Below are 25,430 nucleotides of genomic sequence, written 5' to 3'. Positions count from 1 at the left end.
AGCGAACCTCCTGTGGTTCGGTTCACCGAACTGAACCAAACAAAGGGTACGTTCGCCAAACCTTTAACAAACTGAACTTCACACCTTTATCAAAGCTTGACAAACCCCTTTGAATTCAATGGGAGGCTAAACATAAGTCACAGAATACACCATTAGGGGGATTAAAAAGGTTCCAAAACAGCAAAAATAAATTTTACAGTCCAGCACCACAGTTTTGGCATAGCCATTGGTCTCTAGACTATTGACAGAAGAAAAATATGGTGGATGAGAGACAGGTGTAGGGCTGGTGCTCCCATACCCCTGCCAGAATAGAAAAGACACAACTTGGAGACCTATGTAGTAGTCTCGATATTAAAAATCCTTCCAGGGACACAGCGGTACAGTAGCACCAATTGTCCCCCTCCCCATAGGTCTTTATAAGAGCAGGGAGGTACAGCCCATGCAACACAAAGCCCTATGGGGAGGAGGGCGATTGATGCTATTGTACGCTGTGTCACTGGAAGGATTTTTAATGTCCAGACTACAAAATGGGTGTGAAACGTATGTCTTGTGGGTAGTGCCAGGCTTCTGTGACCAAGAGGCCTACACCAGTTACTGTAGCATGTCTTCCTTTTTCTAATTCTATTCTATTGCCAGCCCACAGACCTGTGTGTTGCATGGGCTGTACCTCCCTGCTCTTATAAAGACCTATGGGGAGGGGGACAATTGGTGCTACTGGCAATAGAATAGAATTAGAAAAAGGAAGACATGCTACAGTAACTGGTGTAGGCCTCTTGGTCACAGAAGCCTGGCACTACCCACAAGACATAAGTTTCACACCCATTTTGTAGTCTGGACATTAAAAATCCTTCCAGTGACACAGCGTACAATAGCATCAATCGCCCTCCTCCCCATAGGGCTTTGTGTTGCATCGGCTGTACCTCCCTGCTCTTTTAAAGACCTATGGGGAGGGGGACAATTAGTGCTACTGTACCGCTGTGTCCCTGGAAGGATTTTTAATGTCTAGACTACTACATAGGTCTGCAAGTTGTGTCTTTTCTGTTCTGGCAGGGCTATTGGAGCACCAGCCCTACACCTGTCTCTCATCCACCGCTATTTTTATAAAAAAAATCATTGAACAAATAAAAAAAAAAAATATTCGGTATCACCTTATCTGTAAGATTCATATTTATGAGTATATTAAATTAATTAAAATAATCTAAACTGAATTGTTATTTGTCCGTCAACTCACTTCACAAATACAATAACCAATATGCTATATGTATACCAAATTGGTACCAATAAAAATTACATCTTGTCACAAAAAAACAAGCTCCTGCACAGCTCCATAGAATGAAAAATAAAAAATGAAAATGGTGACATTAAACATTTTTTTTTTACAAAGTTTTGAATTTTGTTGACTACTAAAATTTAAAAATAGTTCTACTACATATTTGGTGCTTCTGTGATCATACTGCCCTGAGGAATCATGTTGGCAGATCATTTGTATAGAACAATGAACGGTGTAACATTGTAAATCATTTGTAATATAACTTATGCGTATAATAAAGTGAATGGTGTCAATCAATCTACAACTCATCCTGCAAATAGCCCTCATACAGCAAAGTTGGCATGAAAATAAAGCTTTTCGAAGAAAGAACAAAAAATGGCCTGGTCCTGAGAGGGTTAAGCAATTCCACATAATATTAAAATGTTCTGCAAATGACTTTATTTACAAGTGGGATCTGATAGAAATTAGGCATGTGACAGTTTCCAAATGAGATCTTTTTGCTTACTCAGTCATGGAATGTTGACATAGGCAGCCATAATGGTTGTCAATATGTCATTACAGCCCGAGTCTAGTTCACCTTGAAAGTTTACCACCACTTGTGAGAGATTTCTTAGGAAAAATATCAATGCACATGTCAAATCAAGCTAATAAAGCATGACATTCAAAAGACATTGGCACATAATGTACATAAAACATAATATTTATTCTGCTAGTCTGTACAGTATTAAAAATAATACATATTAAGAGTTTACGGAATACATATATATACAAAGCTTTAAATATCAGGCAAGTTTATAACTTGTATACAGTACATAGAGTTATACATGTGTCTATATATACAAATTTCATTTACATGACCCCCCAATTGTCCCTCATTCACCTGAAGAGTCTAACATTTGGGTGGTCTCTTAAAAAGACCCATGCTGTCAAGTCTTTTATTGTTCTGTAGGGGATTTTAAAAGTATTGACTTGGATTTGTAAAAAAAAAAATCTGAAAAAATATTGATCAATTGTGTTTTTAAATTCATATAATAAGAAAGTTCCTCTAGATTTGTAGTTTGGGATATTTTGCATTGTAGAAGGCAAAGATTAGTCAGTAGATGGCAGCCTAACTAGGAAAGTGTATGGAAAATGCTGTATGGGTGAGATAGTTGTATGTACAGTATACATTGCTTCTGCAGTTTAAGGTTGCTGTAAGCCTTAGAAAAGCTTCCACGCATACTTGGACTGGCCCACCAGAGAACAGGTGAATCCCCCGGTGGGCTCTGTTGACCAGTTACCCCCCAGCATGAGCAGTACTTGACCCAATATATTTGATTCACTTTATACAGATAAAAGCAGCATCTGATTATTTGTTTAACAAACCCAGTTGATTATAAAAATGAAGCAAGGTAAATCCGTGAAAATGGCTAATGTAATATTGGTATTTAGCTGAACAGTGGGCCCTCAGAGTCAATGTTAGGCCGGGGCCACACGAGGGACTAGTGCGATCCTCGCATGACACTTGACTCATGCTAGCAGCACAGTGGGAGCCGAGTGTCATGCGAGTGTCACTGCGACTGAGGTCCGATCATGCGATCGGACCTCAGCTGCGGGGGGCGGGCCGGCACTGAGGAGGGGTGGACCAGTGCTGAGGAGGGGCAGGCTGGCGCTGTGGAGGGGAGGGATTTATCTCCCTCTCTCCTCCATAGCCGGTTATTGCCATTCTTGCCCTGCACTCGCAGTACACCAGTGTACCGCGAGTGTAGTGCGATTTTTCTCTCACCCCATAGACTTGAATGGGTGCGAGAGAAACCAGGAATGAATTACAATTGCAGCATGGTGTGATTGTTTTCTTGGTCTGATTAGGGCTGTGAAAGTAATCGCTCATGGGTGCTGACACATAGAGTAATATTGGTCCAAGTGGAATGTGATGTTTTAGCGCATTCCACTTGCTCCGATTTTCATGCCGCGTGTCTTAGGCCTTACTTGTGGGCCCTTGCCACTTCAGTGTTACAGTGGTTCCATGTGCTGGACTTAACAGCTTCATACAGAGGTATAACAATGTTTTTTTAGTTTGATTCAAAGGCACATAAAGAATCTTAGAGGCTGGAAAGATTTTAGAAAATTCTATGTCTATTGATTCTTTAGTTGTAGGCAGAACCAATAAAGAGATTGCATTCCTGTTCAAAGGAATCTGTCACCAGTTTTTGCAGCCTAATCACAGAGTAACATTATATAGGGGAAAACACCCTTATTCCAGTGATGTGTCACCTATTGGGCTGTTTGCTGTAGTTTTGATAAAATCACAATTGTATCGGCAGGAGACTGTGACTAGAGGACTAGTAAACATGCTGCATTGTAGTGCTCCATATTCATAAGCTCTGCATATCACTGTTCTTGCAACCAATTCGGTGCTTTCTGCCCATGCACAGTGTAGACAGAAAGTTGCCAATCAGTGCTGAGGGTGGAGTTATACAGACGTCAGCATTCAAAAAACTGGTAGATCTGAAGCAGATAAAATAGCAATTTTATCAAACTTACAGCAAGCAGCCTAGTAAGTGACACATCGCTGTAATCAGGGCTTCTGCCCTTACTGCATTCTGCTCTCAGAAAACTGTTGAAAAAATTCTCTTTAAACGAATATGCTGCCTTCACCAGTTTGTTTACTTTTTATTATAGAATTTCAATACGTCAATGTCCAGGGCCTCTCATAGCACGATACAGATCTACTATCACTGGAATATAAATGATTCTGCTCATAGATGACAATTGACCCAATACACAGTACTTCTTTGCTTAATACACAGATGCTTTAAGGTGTTTTCCAAGAAATAAAATAAGATTTTCCAATTTCTGACAAAATAAATATTTTTTAAAGAATACAACTGGACTTCTTAACTTTTTGTCCCTTAGTCGAAGACCACAATTTCTATGGTTCTTTTCTCTTGACAGTAGAGGACACTGCTCTTGTTTTGAGATGTCCGTACATCTTTGGTTTAACCCTCTCAATAAGTTCAAACCAGTTAATTAATCTAAATACCCCTCAGCTTTGGTACCTGCTACCTCTCCAGCCCTCTGATTAGTCATCCTCAAATTACTGGGGTATAGACCACCCGGAGCAGTGTTTTGGAGACATAAAAGTGAGTGATCCATTTCCTTCACAGGCAGCTTAATTTGGGCTTTTTTTTGTATCCACAAGACACAATGATGACATGATTATATGGTGCAGCTTGGGTGAAGGTTGGCACCAGCAAAGAGCTGATGTGGGACATTGTCTAAAGCAGGGTTCCCTAACTCCAGTCTTCGAGAGCCACCAACAGTACATGTTTTTAGGATTTCCTTATCATTGCCCTGGTGGGGAAATCATCATCTGTGCAGGTGATTAAATTATCACCTGTGCAATGCAAAGGAAATCCTGAAAACATGCACTGTTGGTAGCTCTCGAAGACTGGAGTTGGGGGAACACTGGTCTAAAGGGTTGCTGCTTGTAGTAAAGTGAAGAAGACAGTCTTAGTTTACTGACATCTCAAAATCAGAGCATTTTCCTTCCATGTGACTGAAGAAAGACACCCCCGAAGCATTAAGCTAAGGGGTACATGACTTTGGGAGGGGTGGAGCTATAACTTCTGTAGTTTTATTTTATAGCTTTGTAGAATTTAAGCAAGAATGATTCTGCTTTAAGAGGAAGGAGCACAGTAAGTCTGGGCCTGGTCTCTTAATGGAAGGGTGAGGCTTAGAAAGAGGATATAACTCTCTGTCTTTTCTCTCTCTCCCTCTGTCTCTCACCAGAACTGAAGGAAACATTACCAGCCTTGCTGCCCTATTATATTGATTATAGTACAACTCTTTATTTGATTATTACTTCTATAGTGATAAATGCCTTATTTTATTTGTTGAATTAGCCTTCATATATCTCATCCCATGTCCAATTCTATCATGGCTATAAAGAGCTAAAGTTAGCATTAACCTTCTAATCTCAAGGATAGGGCAATTTTACAGCCATGGTTCCATGGAGGTTTCCTCCACAAGTTTTTTTTTTCCTCTCCTGACAGCTGTTGGATGACTCCTTGTGAGTTGGAGGTTTGCCAAGTTTAGTCCTTTTCTTAATTAGTGCATCTACTTGTATATTTGCTTAATTGAACTAGGTGTTTAAATTATACAAAAAAGGCTAAAAACTGTCATATGTGGCTATTACTTTATAACCTGTCCCAGCTTTGCGGGGTAGGAGTCATGGTGGAACTTGCAGACAAGTTAAGATAGACTAATTTTAACTAATAGAGGATGTAACATGGTCGTGAACAGACTTTGGTGGCCAGCCTGAAGGATGTCATTATGGTAACGTCAATTAGGGACGGGTACGGGGGTTAACTACAGGAGTGAAGATGATAGGGTCATTGGTGCCCTGAAAGTTTACTGGCTCTACTTGAGTGGCAAGCCAGTGCGTGCTGCCCCCTTTATGACTGTCTGGCCTGGTGTTGTTTGTCAGACAGCTGAGGATAGCACAGTACTTGTGAATCCCAATGTTTAGCACTTCACCCGACTCCTACTGTGATTGTTTTAATCCTGTGATTTAAGTAAAGCTGTGGCCATTTTGACAATCAGAATAAAGTGTATTTATTTCAGTGTCTAGGCTTACTGTAGTCATGGTTGTTTTAAGGTGGAGTGGGAGTCCATCCCGTCTCCAAAAGTCATGTTGGGTGTTGAAAGAAAGCAGAAAGTGGTCAAATTCAGCTGAATTTTTAAGGTACATTACAAAAATGTTGGTTTCAGAAATTGCTAGAATTTATAAAACATTTCCAGGAAAAAACACTTTAACACCAGAAATCAAAGCTATATCAGTTCAAATATGTATATTCACTAGTAACAACATATATTGTACTGTTATTTGAACGACGCCGCTGTAACCGGCTAACACATGTTTTCCCTTGATGACAGATGTCGCCTCAGATGTTTTATAAAATCGGCTTGTGACTGTGACAAGGCTTGATCAGTCACCGACTGCGGAATCCAGCCCTATGGAAAGAAAATGTGTAGAGAAGAAAAGTTACAGATTGTTTACTATCTGTTAAAAAACTACTTGGACGACCCATTCTTAAATGCTGTTTTCCTCCTTGTAAGATAAAAAAAACCCTTTACACTCATTTCCCGCATCATGTCGGTGCTTGGTCTCTCGAAGACCACATGACATTATTAAGCTACTAGTGGCTTCTTCACTAACACTTCCGTTGGATGATTGAGTTTCATCCAAGGAAATTGTGAGCGCTGCAGCCAATCAGTGATCCAAGGTAAGCACACAATGTCGTGTGAGCTCCAGGAGTCAGGGGCCAGTGCAGGAGACAAGTATAAGATTTTTATAACATTTTCATAAGAGACTACAGCATTACTTCCGTTTCACCAAGAGGAAAGTTTTATAAGCTTTAATTTTTTTTTGCCTAAATTTCAGATTTTGGAGCATGTGACAGTATATCTAATAGTTTGACAAATATAGTATTTATATTATCACAAATATTATGTCATATGTGAAGTTGTGAATTGATAGTGCCATATTTTCAATGTGTATCTTTAACAAATAACGTAAAAAAAACCCTTCATATAGGGCCCGTTTCACACATCAGTGAAAAACACAGACGTTCTTCACTGACGTGTAAAACACGCACATGTCCCTCCGTGTGCCGTGATTCACGGCACACGTGGGTTGTCTAAATGCAATCCGGGTTCCGTTCTCCGTGATCCGTGATTGCACATAGAAATTAACTCACCTGTGCCCGATCCCGCTCTCCATGGTGCTGAACGCTCCCGTGGTGCAGCATCCGGCCGGTGCTGACCCCCGCAGGAGCTGCTTCTGGGTCGGCTGTGTCGTGCATTCATGAATATGCATGACAGTAATGAGCCAGCTCAGAAGCAGCAGGCAGAACAGGCTGCAAAGAGTGCGGCTGAAGCCGGGTGAGTAAAAATGATTTTTATTTTATATGTACGTTTTTTTCTGGCACGTGTTTCAGGGATCACACCACTGTGTGATCCGTGGGACATCAGTGATGCCAGAAAAAAATGGACATGTCTCCGTGCGGCAATCACGGACACGCGGGTACGCCGCACGGAGACACGCTCAGTGAAAAATCACTGATGTGTGAGCAGACCCATTGATTATAATGGGTCTGCGTATGTCAGTGATTCTGGTACGTAGAAAAAAGCACAAACGTACCAGAATCACTGACGTGTGAAAGGGGCCTAAAGTAGTTACAATTACGGAACTATGAAAAGCATAAACATATTAATAAAAGGCTAACCTTGAGATCTAGATTTAGAAGCCACGTGAAATGAGTTTTCCCACTGTCGCCATCTAAGGGCCGGAGAACGATACAGGTGAGACCAGCTTCTGCCCTACAAAAACAGATATGTTATTTCTCAACTACAGTAGTTGAATTATAGACTTTTGTTTGAGCTAAACAAGTGAATTACTGAGAGGTTAAAGTGATAGCCTAAAGCCAGCTTTACACGTTGCAATTTGTTGTGCAATCACGTTTGCGATGTGACACGCCCAGATCGCATATGTGATCTAATGAGATCACACGTAGGTCGTTCATTTGCTGTCACACGTGCGTTAGTAGTCTATGTTAAATTGATCAATTTTGTGTGCGATCCTTTAGATCATGTGTTTTGTGACCTATGCATTGGGCACCCTTTTTTTTTTATTTATTGACTTGTCAAGCGTGTGTAATGTGTAGGGATGCGTTTTTACTATGTCATCTGCCATTCAGCTCTGCTACATGGCTGCTAACAGCAGAAACAGACAGCCATGTAGCAGAGATGAATGGCAGATGACAGCAGACACAGAAAGAGCCGCACGATCAGAATGAACTCAGGTTAACTTCACCCGACTTCATTGTCATGCTGCGGCTCTGTCTGTGTCACGTCCTGATTAGCGGTCACCAGTGAAGGACTCACCGGTGACCGCTAAACTCCTGAGTAACTGAATTGAGCAGCCCTCTCTCATATACTCACCGATCCCCGATCCCCGGCGCGGCGCTGCACGGCATTCACACTGCTCCGGCGGCTTTTACTATTTTGAAAAAGCCGGCCGCTCATTAAACAATCTCGTATTCCCTGCTTTCCCCGCCCACCGGCGCCTATGATTGGTTGCAGTGAAACACGCCCCCACGCTGAGTGACAGGTGTCACACTGCACCCAATCACAGCAGCCGGTGGGCGTGTCCATACTGTGCAGTGAAATAAATAATTAAATAATTAAAAAAAACGGCGTGCGGTCACCCCCAATTTTAAAACCAGCCAGATAAAGCCATACGGCTGAAGGCTGGTATTCTTTGGATGGGGAGCTCCACGTTATGGGGAGCCCCCCAGCCTAACAATATCAGCCAGCAGCCGTCCAGAATTGCCGCATACATTAGATGCGACAGTTCTGGGACTGTACCCGGCTCTTCCCTATTTGCCCTGGTGCGTTGGCAATCGGGGTAATAAGGAGTTATTGGCAGCCCATAGCTGCCACTAAGTCCTAGATTAATCATGTCAGGCGTCTCCCCGAGATACCTTCCATGATTAATTTGTAAGTGACAGTAAATAAATACACACACCCGAAAAAATCCTTTATTAGAAATAAAAAACACAAACATATACCCTCGTTCACCACTTTAATAAGCTCGAAAAAGCCCTCTTTGTCCGGCGTAATCCAGGATGGTCCAGCGTCGCTTCCAGCTCTGCTGCATGAAGGTGACTGGAGCTGCAGAAGACACAGCCACTCCTGTCACCTCCACGCAGCAACTGAAGACAGCCGCGCAATCAGCTGAGCTGTCACTGAGGTTACCTGCGGCCACCGCTGTATCCAGTGACAGCGGGTAACCTCAGTGACAGCTCAGCTGATCACGCTATTCCCTTCATTAGCTCCGTGGAGCTGACAGGAGCGGCGGTGTCTTCTGCAGCTCCGGTCACCTTCATGCAGCAGAGCTGGAAGCGACGGTGAGTATGAGAGAGGGGGTAAGAGGGATAGACTGACATTGACAGAGAGAGAGGGACAGAGATAGTGACCGACTGACAGAGATTAGTGAATGACAGACATTGTGATCTTTTCAGCTGCGCTCTGAAGCGGACCTTTTTTAAGCTGCGGTGCAGAGCGCACACCTGCGCTCATAGCCTCAGACATCAAAATCGTATGAGGGATGTCACACGTTTCAATTGACTAGGTTCGTGCAACAAAACATTCAATTCTAGACAAAGATACGATGTGTTTGCGATCAACGGTTTTGCGTTCAATCCTGATCGCACGTAGGTGTCACACGCAGATAATTCACAAACGATGCCGGATGTGCATCACTTACAACTTGACCCCAATTACGGATTGTGAGATATATTGAAGCGTGTAAAGCGGACTTAAGTTTAGTGATCTGTGTGAATTTTTATCCAGAAATGGCACCACTGTCCTCCACAGGCTCTGTCTGGTTTTGTATGCCAGTCCAAATAACACGACCTCATAATGAAGTCAATGCATCCTATCAGTGTATGCCGCCACTTTTGATGAATTTCTCAGGCGACCGTTCTCATCTCTTGGCTCCTCCCCAACTCCGTCCACTTTGGCGCAGCTATCCGAAAGAGGCATGAAAATGCCGAGTCACAACTTTCTTTTTGCAAATTCACGTTCCTCAGAAATGTTGTAATTTTTCATAGCGTTTTATGTCAGAAAACACTTTGATGATCGGGGCCCTAAACTTAGTATTTTCTAATTGTAAGAAATGTGCCTACCTTATCATTCCCTTTTGGGGAGGCATTAAATGAGACTCAGTGGCAGTTCCAATAAGATACAGTGATGATCCTTTTCGATAGCAGTGTCGAACACTAACAAAGTCTCTCTGGCTGACCATATTTGCAGGGATCTGTGCTGTGATTTCTCTCGTCAGTAGAGTATTTCTTCCAATTTTTTGTAGAATCTGAAAAAAGCCCCACATAATTGACATTAAAAATGTACATAGAAATGTAAAACTGTACCTTATTCTATGTATAGGATATGTGAAAATATTATGGTCATCAATTTTTATCCCACCAAAACCACTTCTGAATTTTCTGTACTCATAATAGATATGAGAGCCTCTTTGTGACACTTACTGCAAAGTAATAAGATATTCCCAAAATGCAGAGAGGGGCAAATCCCACACTCAAAATCTATTAATGAGATGTGATCCGAACCCTTTAAATATGTCATAAAATGTCTCAGCTAGCACTATACCTTTAATACGAGTACAGAAATAGTGTACTTCTGGAGTTTGCTGTATCTTTAGCATCATAGATTCTTGAACTTCTTGTTGAAAATGAATGTTGATATACTACTATCCTACCTACAAAAAATTATAACTTTATTTACCTGAATTTTGCTGATGCTTGGGTTCCATTGATCCATTTGTTCAAGTTTTTCAAAAAGTTCACTGTAGATGTGTTCTGGTGGCGAGTCTATTACTGCTTCAGCTCGAAATACTTTTCCTATCCTTGGGAATGTTTTGCTGAGAATCCAGTCACTGTTCTGCAGAAAATAATTAACATGAATTAGAAAAAGGATTGAATGTATCACAAGGTATGATGCATTAACTAGGAATAGGAGCACCTAGACTTGCTCTCAGACTAGGCACCCTAAACTGTCCCTTATTTTAAAGGTACACATGAATTGCTCTTGACTAACACCCCCTTTCCCTCACCCCCGGGGAGGGCTAGGATTGGAGTATTGAATGCCACAAATACCGACAGAAAGGGGAAAACCAAGCAAGACTCAAACTCACTGCAAGCACACACAGGGGAAAAGACAATATGTGCTCAGGGAGAAATAAAGCACAGGAAGGAAATAAACAAGCAACAAAGATATTTCCACATCAAATAGCATACAACAGTTCACCAACAACTGGATCAGCACGCACAACCGGTATCGCTGGAGCAAAGCTAGAGCTATAATCGGCATGAGGGACTAGGTTTTACCATCTTTTAAAGGACAGGGGTGGCTGTGATAGGTCCTCAGCAACCTGTGACCACAGCAGCAATCACAAGCCAGCAGGAATTAACTCCTGCTAGACTGATGAACAGTGAACACAAAACCGGTCTACGCCCGGCTCTGACAGATTAACTCAACAGCACCAGGTGTCATGTCAGACTCTGCAGTGTGAACAGAGTCTGGAGATGCCAAGACACCTGAGGAAATTAGAGAAGAACACCGCATGACAGTAGGCTGCTAGTTGGCATAGATCAGCTTGCCGGTGTCCATACCTGATATGTTTCAGCCTGCCAACCATCTTGTTGGAGCATACACATTGCTTGATGTAGTGTGTCTTCAGCTTGAGAACAGTAAAACAACTCTTGGCTGGAAAGCATCGTGCTCTCTCTGTCCGAAACTTTATTAATTCCTGTAAAATTCAGCATGTGAGGTTTTTATTAACATATACACTGTTGCCTTTCAACTTAAAGGTGGCTGGCACTACTAGGAAAACCACTTCTTGAATGCCATATTCCCCAGTGTAAAATAAAAGTAACATATGTCCAGCACTATCAGTACTAGGTCTGCCATTGTTCAGCAACCTGAGAGCTGCAGACAATCAGCGACCACTGATTAGCTGCAGTTGTCATACTTTCCTCAGACATCCAAGGTTCATCTGAATGAAGTCTGACCTGCAGCCCAATAGTGACAGCTGATATAACACTAATCACATACTGGGTGAGCATACAGTGGGGAAAAAAGTATTTAGTCAGCCACCAATCCAATTGTGCAAGTTCTCCCACTTAAAAAGATGAGAGAGGCCTGTAATTGACATCATAGGTAGACCACAGCTATGAGAGACAAAATGATAAATAAATCCAGAAAATCACTTTGTCTGATTTGGCAAGATTTTTTTGCAATTTGTGGTGGAAAATAAGTATATAGTCACCTAAAACATGCAAGAATTCTGGCACTAACAGACTTGTAAAGTCTTCTTTAAGAGGCTTCTCTGTCCTCCACCCATTATCTGTAGTAATAGCATCTGTTTGAACTTGTTATCAGTATAAAAGAGACCTGTCCACAACCTCAAACAGAAGGACACCAGAAACAAGATTGTAGCCCTGCACAAGGCTGGGAAGACTGAATCTGCAATAGGCAAGCAGCTTGGTGTGATGAAATCAACTGTGGGAGCAATAATAAGAAAATGGAATACTTACAAGACCACTGATAGTCTTCCTCGATCTTCGGCTCCACGCAAGATCTCACCCCGTGGGATCAAAATGATCACAAGAATGGTGAGCAAAAATCCCAGAATCACATGGCTGGACTTAGTGTATGACCTGCATCAAGCTAGGACTTTAACAAAGGCTACCATCAGTAACACACTATGCCGCTTGAGACTCAGATCCTACAGTGCCATATACGTTCCCCTGCTTAAGCCAGTACATGTCCGGGCCCATCTGAAGTTTGCTAGAGAGCATTTGGATTATCCAGAAGAGTATTGGGAGAATGTCATATGGTCTGATGAAACCAAAGTAGAACTGTTTGGTAGAAACACAACTCATTGTGTTTTGAGGAGACAGGATGCTGAGTTGCATCCAAAGAACACCATACCTACTGTGAAGCATAGGGGTGGCAACATCTTACTTTGGGGCTATTACTTTGCAAAGGGACAAGAACGACTGGTCCGTGGACATCAAGGAATGAATGGGGCCATGTATCATAAGATTTTGAGTGCAAACCTGCTTCCATCAACAAAAGCATTGAAGATAAAACATGGCTGGGTCTTTCAGCATGATAATGATCTCAAGCACACTGCCAGGGCAACGAAGGAGTGACTTTGTAAGAAGCATATGAGGGTCCTGGTGTAGCCTATCCAGTTTCCAGATCTCAACCCCATAGAAAACCTTTTGAGGGAGTTGAAAGTCTGTGTTGCTCAGTGACAGGCCCGAAACATCACTGCTCTAGAGGAGATCTGCATGGAGGAATGGGCCAACATATCACCAACAGTGTGTGCCAAGCTTGTGAAGAATTACAGAAAACGTTTGACCTGTGTCATTGCCAACAAAGGATATATAACAAAATATTGAGATGAACTTTTGTTATAGACAAAATACTTATTTTCCACCAAAATTTGCAAAAATATCTTGCCAAATCAGAGAAGGTGATTTTCTGGATTTGTTTTCTCATTTTGTCTCTCATAGTTGTGGTCTACCTATGATGTCAATTACAGATATCTCTCATCTGTTTAAGTGGGAGAACTTGCACAATTGGTGGCTGACTAAATACTTTTTTTCCTCACTCTACATGAAAAGTATCATGTACCCCAAGGAGAGATGCTATGTGTTCCTTATGGAAGGCCCCTTTAAATATTACATTATTCAATCATGGACTAACTTACCTAGTTTTGTACATAACATTTTCTGCAGAGATGCGGGTATATGTGGGAAACCTCTTGGAGTCTTCAAAATAAATTTTGACATTTCTCTTCCAAAAGCACCAACAGCCGGGCGTTGTAAGCCTAGAAACACAAGGATATTGAAAGACAGAGTTATTAATGATCATTTATACTACTTTTAATGAACATGGAAACAAAAATAGTCAAAGTGACAATTTTCCTAATATAACCTTAATGTACTGATTTATTAAAATAAACCTACAACCTATTTTTAAGAAATGAGAACTACAATGTGACATACTAGGTCATTAGGCAACCTGTATAGCGAAATAATGATCTCCAGATGGCATATTCTTCAAGGTCATCATACAAACATGTCAGCTGCAGAGAAACTGTGAAATCTCTATCCATGGTGCTGACAAAAGTCATGGCTCGAAGAATGGTCGGTGTATTTCACTGTCACCTTTATAATGATGTATGTACAGTATGTGTGTGTGGCTTGGAAAGGAAAAATATGCAAACTATTGTCTGAAATGTGCCAAGGTAATGAGACAAAAGGAGAACATCCTCTACTCTCTTGCTCTAACAATCTAAGACAAGCCACAACCTAATTTGTGAGATTTTGTTATTTGAAAAACCTTCAAGATGTTTGATATAAGATATGGCATTACAGACTTAGAGGACACTGATAATATATAGATGAAATTTTATTTCAAAGCTTGTCACTAGTGATGGACGAGCATGCTGGACACTGCATTGAGAATTGGGGTGTTCGGAACGCTCAGTGCTTGATCGAGTACTGTGGTGCTTGAGCTAAATGCACAAGTCCCTGTTCTGTTACCTGCCCTGACACAGCACCCGGCCACCATAGTCCCCATCATCCAGCAACCTCTGTTCTGACTGTCGCGGGGACAGGAGGGGACGCTGCGCTCTCCCACTGCTCGGGTCCGGCCGCTGCTGCTGCGGCTGCTGCTGCTCGGTGGTGGCTTGAGCGGTGGGCCGGATCCTGGGGACTCGAGCGGCACTCCTCGCCCGTGAGTGAAAAGGGTGGGGATTGGATCGTGGGGAATTGGTTATTGTCCGTGACGCCACCCACGGTTGTGGTGATATTGGTGACACCACCGCTGCTCTGGACGGGGATCCTGGGAGCGGTGACAGGGAGCAGCTTTGATGTTAGTTCTCCCCTCCGTGGGTAGGGGGTTGGTTGTCCCGGGGCCCGGTGATGGGTTACGGATGGATGGCAGGCGGGTTATGGGGCCTGGTGAGGTGCAGGGTCGCGGGGGCAGCGCTGTGCCGCACGGCACGGTGGTACTCACTCAGCCAATGATGAGGACACAGTTCTCGGTAAAACACACGGCTGGATGGACGGGTCCCACAGATGGCTGCGGTGCTGTTCCTCCCGGCGGGTTGATGGTGACTGCCTTTCCCTGCACTTATGTAGTGTAACGGTTCCAATGGGTTCCCACCGGTAACCTGCTCCCCAGCTTGGATGGTTGCTGGAGGAGCCCCTTTTGCCCGCAGGCTCTGGCCCTGGGAACTTTAGCCTTGGCGGTGACTGTGTTTCCCTCTCTCGGTTGGACGGTTGCCTTCTGTCGGGACTTGTCTGCTGGGAAACCCAGGAGGTTCCCTTCGCTAACGGATTTGGCAAATTCACGGCGACTCCTAGCCTTGCCGGGGTCCGTAAGCCCCTGCCGGATGGTGCTGGCTTCTCTTTGCGTACCGGTCCGGTACCGCCGGGCCACCGCCCGTCCACGGTCCTTACGGTTAGCTCCAATAGGCCACTCCTGCAGACGGTCACCACCGTTTGCCAACCTTGCTGATCCGTCCGGGCCACACACCCGGACCAACTTCAGTCTGCTCTACTACCACTTTCCTTCCTTCCACTTTCCACTCTCAAACTGATCTCTCTGCTTTTCCTGCCTCCAGGACTGTGAACTCCTCGGTGGGCGGGGCCAACCGCCTGGCCCACCCCCCTGGTGTGAACACCAGCCCCTGGAGGAAGGCAACAAGGGTTTGTGTCTGACTTCGGTGTGCCTGACCGGGAGTGTGGGGTGTGTAGGTGTTGTTCTCTGTGGCCCCTGGCTTGTCCAGGGCGCCACATGACTACCTAGCCACCACACTCCCCATCAACTGGTGTGTTACTGGCATCGCCTGTCAACGTCCGTCCTGTGTGCACCCTCCAAATATTCCCCCGCAGCCAAAGTAACTGTGCTCTTAGTTCTGCTCAAGTCCCCATTCTGGAAAATAAATCTGTTTCTTTTCCAGTACAGGGACCTGAGTGTAACTAACCCCACAGTTACGTTGGCCTGGGGGAAGGGGAATATTTGGACGGCACACACAGAATGGAAGTTGCCTGGCGATGCCAAGTGTACCCAAATGATGGGGACTGTGGTGGCTAGGAAAACAGAACTCAGGTTGCCGGGCACACGTGCACCTGCACTCCAATCAAGACGAGGCTGCCCAGCAATGTACTTTGCAATCTAAAGCCCTGATTTCGGGACCAGTGGGACTCCCAGCAATCAGAGTCCAAAAATAATCAAGTTATTCCTTTTTATTTTTTAAAAATAAACTTTTAGAGTTAATATAAGCAATATGGTGTATATCAATACATAATGTTAAATGTAACTTTAACTCAAGCAGAAGTTTCAAAATACATTTTAGTTTTAGATTGTAACAATATACTAAATGTAAATTGTGCTAAATCATTATTTTACATGTTTATCAGCAAACGTTTCCTCTCTCCTAGGCTATGTATACACAAGCAATTAAAAAAAAAGCAAACAACCAATTATAATCCAGGACAAACAGACAATATTTCATCTCAGTTGTCCTCCGTGTTTATACATCAGCAGTTATTAACAGATTAGAAGACAAAATACATATTTCTTATGTTAAGGAACTGCAATGCACATGTAAAAACAACCAGAGACTTGAATAGGTGAGTCTTATCCGATACACAGAGAAAAAAGTCATCTGAATAGCAACATTGCATACCATAGGTCTGGGTCCTATCAGCTTTTTCCACAGAGCCTTCGCTGCCATTACACTGTGTGCAGCACTGGCTGTGGGCAAAGCAGACCTGCACTCTGACCAGTTAAAGGGGTTTTCCCACAAGCAAATTTCATTTTAATCAATAGATCTTGGAATAATAATAATTTCCACAATTGAATGTGCTTAAAAAAAAGTTCCTGTGCTGAGATAATCTTATACATGTGTCCTTGCTGTATACTGTGTAATGGCCGTGTCTGACCATACAGGGATATGGTCTGATCATAGCACATAACACAATACATAGCAGGGACACATATATAAGATTATCTCAGCACAGGAATATTTTGTTAAATACATCCAATTGTGGAAATTATTATTATTCCAAGTTCTATTGATTAAAATCAACTTTGTTTGTGAGACAACTGTGGCGCCCTTGGCTTCAGGCACAACAGGGTATTACTCCACTTTTCAGGGGTAATATCTATCCCGGGTCAGGAGGGGGGTTAACTGCCGGTGCCTTCACAAAAACAAATATTTCAAATAAACTGACCCACACATCCTACAAGTGTGAATAGGTGCCAGCTGAAAAAACATAGCAAATACATGATGCATACAGCTGCACACTAAAATGCCAATAATGTATAAGGGAACTCTGGTACTGCATTACTGCTATATGAAAAAATGAGATTTTTAGTTTATGAATTGGCCAATGCATGTAAGCCCGGAAACCAACGGCAAGGTAAATCTCAATAATCCGGGTACCTAACTAAAAGGCCACTATCTAGGTTAAAAACATCCGTTTCTGGGCAGCTAGACTAAAAATTCTAACTTGAAATGTCAGTATTTGGACTAACATCCATGTCTGGGCAGCTAGGACTCCTGGTATAAGGATTATGAACACAGCCTGGTTTATAGGGCGGAGTGCTCGGTCAGAAAACAAACACAAACAACAGTAAGGAGCCTTCCCACAGAGGGTTGGACTAGGGCAAACAGGGTAGTTAGCTATCACAGAGCATGGGACTTCCCCGTCACTAGGACAGCCACTGAGAGGCAACACCACTTGGGGTAGAAGTAGGCACAACCATCACAGTACAGGAGACCTTCCCGGGCACAACTTGGGATAACATCTAGCACTGACAACGGGAGTTAGTGTTCCTCTTTCCTTCGTGGGCCCGTGGCTTGGAGCAGGAGGCTTGGCCCGGGTTCCGGATAGCAACCGAGGGACACTTCACGAAAAGACTTTCACGGGCACCGGCGGTGACCGCCGACTATCCGAGATCGGCTGGAGCCCATTGTGGCAGAGATCAGTACTCTGGTGCAGCGTCTGAACTGCTTGTGAGTAAAAGACATGGAACCGCAGCCCCTGCCTCTCCTTTACTGCTGCCGTCGCCCAGCGCTTCGGCGCCAACGGGAACTACCACCACCCCCACCCGTCCTCTGTCATCCTCCCCGGGGTAATCCTGATCCACCTGTGGGGAGTGACAGCATCCTGGCTACGACCTTCACCATCAGCCCTCAAGAGCAGCACCATCCCTGGCCGCGTACCACAAGTGGCGTCACGATCATAAAAGACTTTCCTAACCGTCACTACCACTCCCATCCTCCGTCCTGCCTCCCATCCACCACCTTTCCTATCCTCCTGTACGTCTCGGGGTCACGACACTGGGCCAGGCTAGCCCATGACAATGCAGAGCATCTGCACCCCCGACCCGGCGACGTATCGGGTGAAACCCCCCCAAACCCCTCAACCCCGGGGTGTTACACAACCCCTTCAATCAGATTTGACAAATCTTTATGGCAACCACAGTGAGATGAGAGCAGGAGTGGAGGTGGCACAGCGCTCTGTCACTGTCATAATAATGATGCCACCGCCACAATGAGAAGAGAGCAGGAGTGAAGATGGCACAGTGCAATGTCACTGTCACAGTAATGATGCCACTGTCACAGTGAGAAGAGAGCAGGAATGAAGGTGGCACAGCGCTCTGTCACTGTCACAGTAATCATGCCCCTGCCACAGTTAGAAGAGAGCAGGAGTAGAGGTGGCACAGTGCTTTGTCACAGTAATGATACCACCGCCACAGTGAGAAGAGAGCAGCAGTGAAGGTGGCACAGCGCTCTGTCACTTTAATAGTAATGATACCACCACCACAGTCAGAAGAGAGCAGCAGTGAAGGTGGCACAGCGCTCTGTAACTGTCATAGTAATGATACCACCACCACAGTGAGAAGAGAGCAGGAGTGAAAGTGGCACAGCACTCTGTAATGTGGGCAACACACGAGACGATCTATCGTGCGATGCATCGTCGGGGTCACGGTTTTCGTGACGCACATTCGGCATCATTCATGACGTCATCTCGTGTGACACCTCCGAGCGACGCAGAATCGGTCACAAATTGTGAGCCGTGTACACGTCACTTATTTTTAAAAAATAGTTTATTTTTCATGGCGCTGGTTGTTCATCGTACCCGGGGTAGCACACATCGCTCCATGTGACACCCCGGGAACAATGAACACAGCTTACCTGTGTCCCGCTGCACCCACTGGCTATGCGGAAGGAAGGAGGTGGGCGGAATATTTACGTCCCGCTCATCTGCGCCCTTCCGCTTCTATTGTCAGCCGGCTGTGTGACGCCGCTGTGATACCGAAAATCCCTCCCCCTTCAGGAAAAGGATGCTCGCCGCCCACAGTGAGGTTGCTCTGCAGATAAGTACGTGTGACGGTGGTTTAACGACTTTGTGCGACACGGGCAGCGATTTGCCCGTGGCACACAAACGACGGGGGCAGGTGCGATTGCTCGTGCTATCGCACGATAGATGGTACCGTGTGACGCCCGCATAACTGTCATAGTAATGATACCACCACAGTGAGAAGAGAGCAAGAGTAGAGGTGGCACAGCACTCTGTCACTGTCATAGTAATGATACCACTGCCACAGTGAGAAGAGAGCAGGAGTGAAGGCACAATGATATGTCACTGTCATAGTGATGATGCCACCACCACAGTGGGCACTGTGCTGACTCCTCTCCTGCTCTCTTCTCTCTATATAGCTGCCATAAAGATGACTGAGCGCACGCTGAACCCCTACTTAAAGTTGGTATAACCATACACCAGGAGTATAAATCTAAGTAGTTCTTACAGACCAGGACACTGTCTACAATATGTTGACAAATTACATAATTAGCATTAAAATGAAAAAATAAACAAAAAAAACAAAACCTTAGTTACTATTAACACACCTTGGCACCACCACCTATTAACACACCATTAATCCTACAATTCATCCTCTTCTGTTGATGACAAGGACTTGCTGGAGCTTGAAGTGTTGTCCCGTCTAGAGATGAGCGGTGTTCAAATTGAACTGTTCGCCAATCTCAAGTTCGACCTGTTTTCGGCGATGTTCGAGTCGTTCGACGAACGCGAACAATTAGCTTCAAATTCGACAGTTCCAGGTTATTTTCGATAACGGTTCGATCACCAAAAGCGTAACTGGCTTTTCACATACAGGTTTTGCAGCATGTTTTCTTCAGAAAAAAGAATTGCATGTCAATTCTTTTCCGCAGGTCCCTGTGGTCTTTCACTCCATTGACTGTAATGTAATCCTGAAATACTGCAGGGAATAACGCAGGTAGCAAATTCTGTGCGTTTCATTGCGTTTTCCTGTGTTATTCCCTGCGTTATTTCGCGTTTTTGGGACATAGTGATCATCACTTCCCTGTGTTTTGCAAGGAAGTGATGTCACTAGAAGAGGAATATGAAATTAATCAGACAGTAAACACACACATATCACACTCACACACAGACACATACATGTATCATACACAGACAAATAGAAATCAGGCAACATACATTCGGAGGGCTGGTATTTGGCCAGATACTGCTCCCCTTATAAAGTGTATGGGGACCAGAATCAGATGCAAAGGGGTAGGGGCAAGCGCTTCATACTTACCGATCACCGGGCGGCTGTCACACTGCTCCCGCGGCAGCTCTTTCATCTTCTCGAACCCCCTGATTAGTCTTATAACATATTCACACATTCCCTGCTCACCGGTGGCTGTGATTGTTTGTATTCAGACGAACCCCCACGCTGAGTGACAGCTGTCTCACTGCAACCAATCATAGCTGCCGGTGGGCGGGTCTATATTGTGCAGTACAATAAATAAATAAATAATTTAAAAAAACCGGCGTGCGGTCCCCCTCCAATTTTGATACCAGCCAAGATAAAGCCTCACGGCTGAAAACTGGTATTCTCAGGATGGGGATCCCCACGTTATGGGGAGCCCCCCAGCCTAAAAATATCAGCCAGCAGCCATCCGGAATTGCCGCATCCATTAGATGCAACAGTCCCAGGATCTCTACTCGGCTCATCCCAATTGCCGAGATGCAGTGGCAATCAGTGTAATAAGGCATTAATGGCAGCAGCCCATAGCTGCCACTAAGTCCAAAATTAGTAATGGCAGCGTCTATAACATGCCATGACTAATCTATAAGTGACAGTAAATAAACACAATACCAAAAAATCCTTTATTTAAAATAAAACACAAAAAATCCCCCTCTTTCACCATTTTATTAAAACCCAAAATACCCTTCCAGGTCCGACGTAATCCACACGAGGTCCCACGACGCTTGCATGTGTAAGGTCCAGGAGGTGGGTCCACTGGACCGTGCACCCTACCGGAGGCCTGGGTACACGGTAGCCGGAGGACTAGCGTGGCCGGGACGGGAACAGCGTCCCACAGGGGACAGGTAGAACAAAGTCACCGGGGTCATGGAGTTCCTTAGGACAATAAGGAATACTGGTACAGGTGCCGGGTAGTAATGACAAGCAGTAGTACTGGTAACGGGACATGGCACAAGGGGACCTGAGCACCTAGCTTTCAAAACTAAGTTTCAAGATACGTTGATCAGGCCCCGCCCACATGTAAAGGCCAGTCTTATATACCCAGCACAGCCCTATGTCATATCCTGCTTCAGGTGTGCTGGGGCTATAAGACCAGGAGAGTGGGCGCGGCCCGATCCTATACAGAAGCATGAGCCTCAGAATCAGAGCCAGACAACTCAGAGTCAGACCACTCAGAGTCAGACACAAGGGCAGGACGCAGGGGAGCACAAGCGGGAGTGGCAGCCGTGACCGGTGGGCACGTGGACTGGATCAGTGGGTACGGAGCGGAGCGGTGCTGGGATGGTGCGACCGGATCAGTGGGTAAGGAGCGGTGCTGGGACATTGGGAGCGTGACAGTATGCTGATCCAGCGGCGCCTGACATAGCACTCAATGCAGCCCCGTGAACGAGACTACAGGGGTAATTCCAAGACATTTCTCACGGTTGGCTAGAAATAGAGTGACGTCACTCATTGGCAGTAACCCTGCGAGAACTCAGACCCAAGGTCCCACAGGGTCACGGCTGTATGCGAAATACTGTTTCGGGGGAAAACACATACATCATAAATAAAAGCAGTAATATCTATCAACCAATTCATTATCTATCTATCTATTATCTATCCATCTAGCCATCTATTTATCCATCTATCTATCCATTTATTATCTATCTATCCATCTATTATCTAGCTATCCATCGATCCATCCATCTATATATCCATCTATCTATCCATCTATCTATCTATCTATCATCTATCTATCCATCTGTTATCTGTCTATCATCTATCTATCATCTATCTATTTATTATCTATCTATCCATCTATCCATCCATCTATCTATCCATCTATCTATCGATTATCTATCTATCTATCTATTATCTATCTATCCATCTATCCATCTATGTGTTTTTGTTTGCCTGCCATTGTTTTCAATGCTGTTCGCTGGTGTTCGAAAGTGTTCGACGTGTAGTAGATCCCTCATCTTAAGGGGGCTTTACACGCTACGACATCGCTAATGCGAACTCGTTGGGGTCATGGATATGGTGACGCACATCCGGCTGCATTAGCGATGCCGTTGCGTGTGACACCGATGAGCGATTTTGCATCGTTGCAAAAACGTGCAAAATCGCTCATCGGTGACATGGGGGTCCATTCTCAAAAATCGTTACTGCAGCAGTAACGAGGTTGTTCCTCATTCCTGCGGCAGCACACATCGCTCCGTGTGACACCGCAGGAATGAGGAACCTCTCCTTACCTGCCTCCCGGGCGCTATGCGGAAGGAAGAAGGTGGGCGGGATGTTACGTCCCGCTCATCTCCGCCCCTCCGCTTCTATTGGGCGGCGGTTCAGTGATGCAGCTGTGACGCCGCACGGACCGCCCCCTTAGAAAGGAGGCGGTTCGCCGGTCACAGCGACGTCGCCGGGCAGGTAAGTACGTGTGACGGGTCTGGGCAATGTTGTGTGCCACGGGCAGCGATTTGCCCGTGTCGCGCAACAGATGGGGGCGGGTACCCACACTAGCGATATCGGGACCGATATCGCAGTGTGTAAAGCCCGCTTTAGTCTCTCCACATTGGTTAGAGGACTGTTAAGGGGGCTTTATACGCTGCGATATCGTTAATGTTTGGGCACGTCGTTAGTGAAGCACATCCGGCGTCATTAACGATATCGCAGCGTGTGACACTTATGTGCAACCTAAAACGATCATCCAAAATCGTTTGCCGTGGAGAGGTCGTCCTAAAACAAAAAATAGTTTACCTCTCATTAGCGATGTTGTTCCACGTTCCTGCGGCAGCACACATTGCTGTGTGTGACAACGCAGGAGCGAGGAACATCTCCTTACCTGCCTCCATCGGCAATGCGGAAGGAGGAGGTGGGCGGGATTCTTACGTCCCGCTCATCTCCGCCCCTCCGCTTCTATTGGCCGCCTGCCGTGTGACGTCGCTGTGACGCTGCATGACCCACCCCCTTAGAAAGGAGGCGGATCGCCGGCCAGAGCGACGTCGCAGGGCAGGTAAGCTGTGGGACCGGGGAGCACAATTTTTTGCGCGACGGGCAGCGATATGCCCGTGTCGCACAAACGATGGATACCGATTGGTACCGATATCGCTACCGTGTAAAGCCCCCTTTAGTCTTAGGGCCCGTGCACATGACTGATTTTCTCAGCTACCTGTGGTGTTCACAGATAATACTGGTACTAAGAAATTCTATGGGCTGTGCAAGTTTGAGGAAAAAAAGGAGGCATAAGTGATGTTGATCTAAGTGTCAGATCATGTCTATGGATCTGTGGAAAAAGCAATGCACTTGGATGACACTTGAGCGCGAACCAATTTACACAGAGTGAGGCTGATTTTATTTGGCCTGCTATGCCAGGCGCCAATTATTCTGTATGGAGGACTATTTGGGGCTCATTATTCTGTATGGAGGACTATGTGGGGCCCATTATTCTGTATGGAGGACTATGTGAAGCCCATTTTTCTGTATGGAAGACTGGGGGCAATTATTCTGTTTGTAGGACTAAGCGAGGACCATAATTCTGCTTGGAAACCTATGTGGGACCCATTATTCTATATGGAGGACTATGGAAGGCCCATTATTCTGTTTGGAGAGCTATGTGGGGCCCATTGTTCTGTATGGAGGGCTATGTGGGGCCATTATTCTGTATGGAGGACTATGTGAGGACATTATTCGGTAAAGAGGGCTATGTTGGACCCATTATTCTGTATAGAGGACATGTGGGGCCCATTATTCTATTTGGAGAGCTATTAAAGACAAAAATAAAACAACATTTTTGGTTTTCTTCTAAGTTCATAAGCCACAAGTGCCATTTTGAAGAATTTGAGCCCAATGTCTTATTACGATGTATATATTCTTAGACGCACATTTTAGTTCAATCTCTATTTTACTTGTAACGTTCTACACGTGGTATTTAAATAGCCACCATGTAGTCCATTCAGAAAAATTATAAATTACTTATAACTATGAGATCATCAATATATATATATATATATATATATATATATATATATATATATATATATGATATATATATATCAGGGCACATATATATCTTATATATATATATTTTTTATATATATTTTTATATATATTTTTTTATATATATTTTATATATATATATATATATATATATATATATATATATATATATATATAAAATATTGATGCTAAAAATCCTAGTACAAATAGTCATATGCACTGAGTGCATTATAATACAAATAGTCATAGTACTGCGCTGAGTGCATTATAATAGAAATAGTGATAGTACTGCACTGACTGCATTATAATACAAAAGTCATATAGGTCCATATCTAGAACCTAATGCTTATTTAACATAGAGTCTTGACATAGTTCTTTAACCCTTGTCTGGTACCATGAAAAAAATCACTAGTTGTACTAATCTGCATCCGGTCACATTGACCCCATAGTAGACAAGCAGACAAGGGTTAACTGAGCTCACATACTTGACTTGAGTCATTATTTTTTCATCTTTTTCTCACATTAACATTCATTTACAAGTTGCAAAAATAACTACCATACATACTATGTGCTATATTAGTATAGTTCATCACAATAAATTGTAACAATGGGCTATCTGAAGACCAGATAAACATTTACCGGGCATTAAATCAAGAATTCAATAGACTATAACCCTAATTAATCTAAAAGACCAGTAACCTTCCTAAGAAATCAAGAGACTGTGATATCTGTAAGGGAAAAATCACTTTAAGTCATTGAAATTTAACAAGTAGACCTTGCCTTTATAATAACATGATTGAGCTAATGAAATACAGCAAAAAGTATTATGAAATATTGTATGAAGAATGTGATATTGCATTAGTGGTATACTGTACCGGTGAGTTTGCGGAGATGTTGGTGGGAAATACCACAGCACAGTTTGAGAGTTGCGGGAAGCATGGTGTGATGTATGTGCAGCCCG

The 25,430-nt window shown here is 44.1% G+C and overlaps 1 protein-coding gene across 1 annotated transcript; it reads right to left on the bottom strand.

The window, feature by feature from the left end:
• Nucleotides 1-1,701: 1,701 nt before the first annotated feature.
• LOC142311011 (steroidogenic acute regulatory protein, mitochondrial-like) lies at nt 1,702-25,430 on the bottom strand. The gene is made up of 7 exons (XM_075348977.1): nt 25,345-25,430; nt 13,614-13,733; nt 11,506-11,642; nt 10,619-10,774; nt 10,003-10,187; nt 7,540-7,633; nt 1,702-6,265 (listed from the first exon to the last, which is right to left on the bottom strand). The coding sequence occupies exons 1-7, from the start codon at nt 25,406-25,408 to the stop codon at nt 6,161-6,163; spliced, it is 861 nt and encodes a 286-aa protein (XP_075205092.1). The 5' UTR covers nt 25,409-25,430; the 3' UTR covers nt 1,702-6,160.

The sequence above is a fragment of the Anomaloglossus baeobatrachus genome, chromosome 5 (assembly GCF_048569485.1).
Source record: "Anomaloglossus baeobatrachus isolate aAnoBae1 chromosome 5, aAnoBae1.hap1, whole genome shotgun sequence".
NCBI lineage: Eukaryota > Metazoa > Chordata > Amphibia > Anura > Aromobatidae > Anomaloglossus > Anomaloglossus baeobatrachus.
This window is presented reverse-complemented; position numbering and strand designations above follow the sequence as displayed.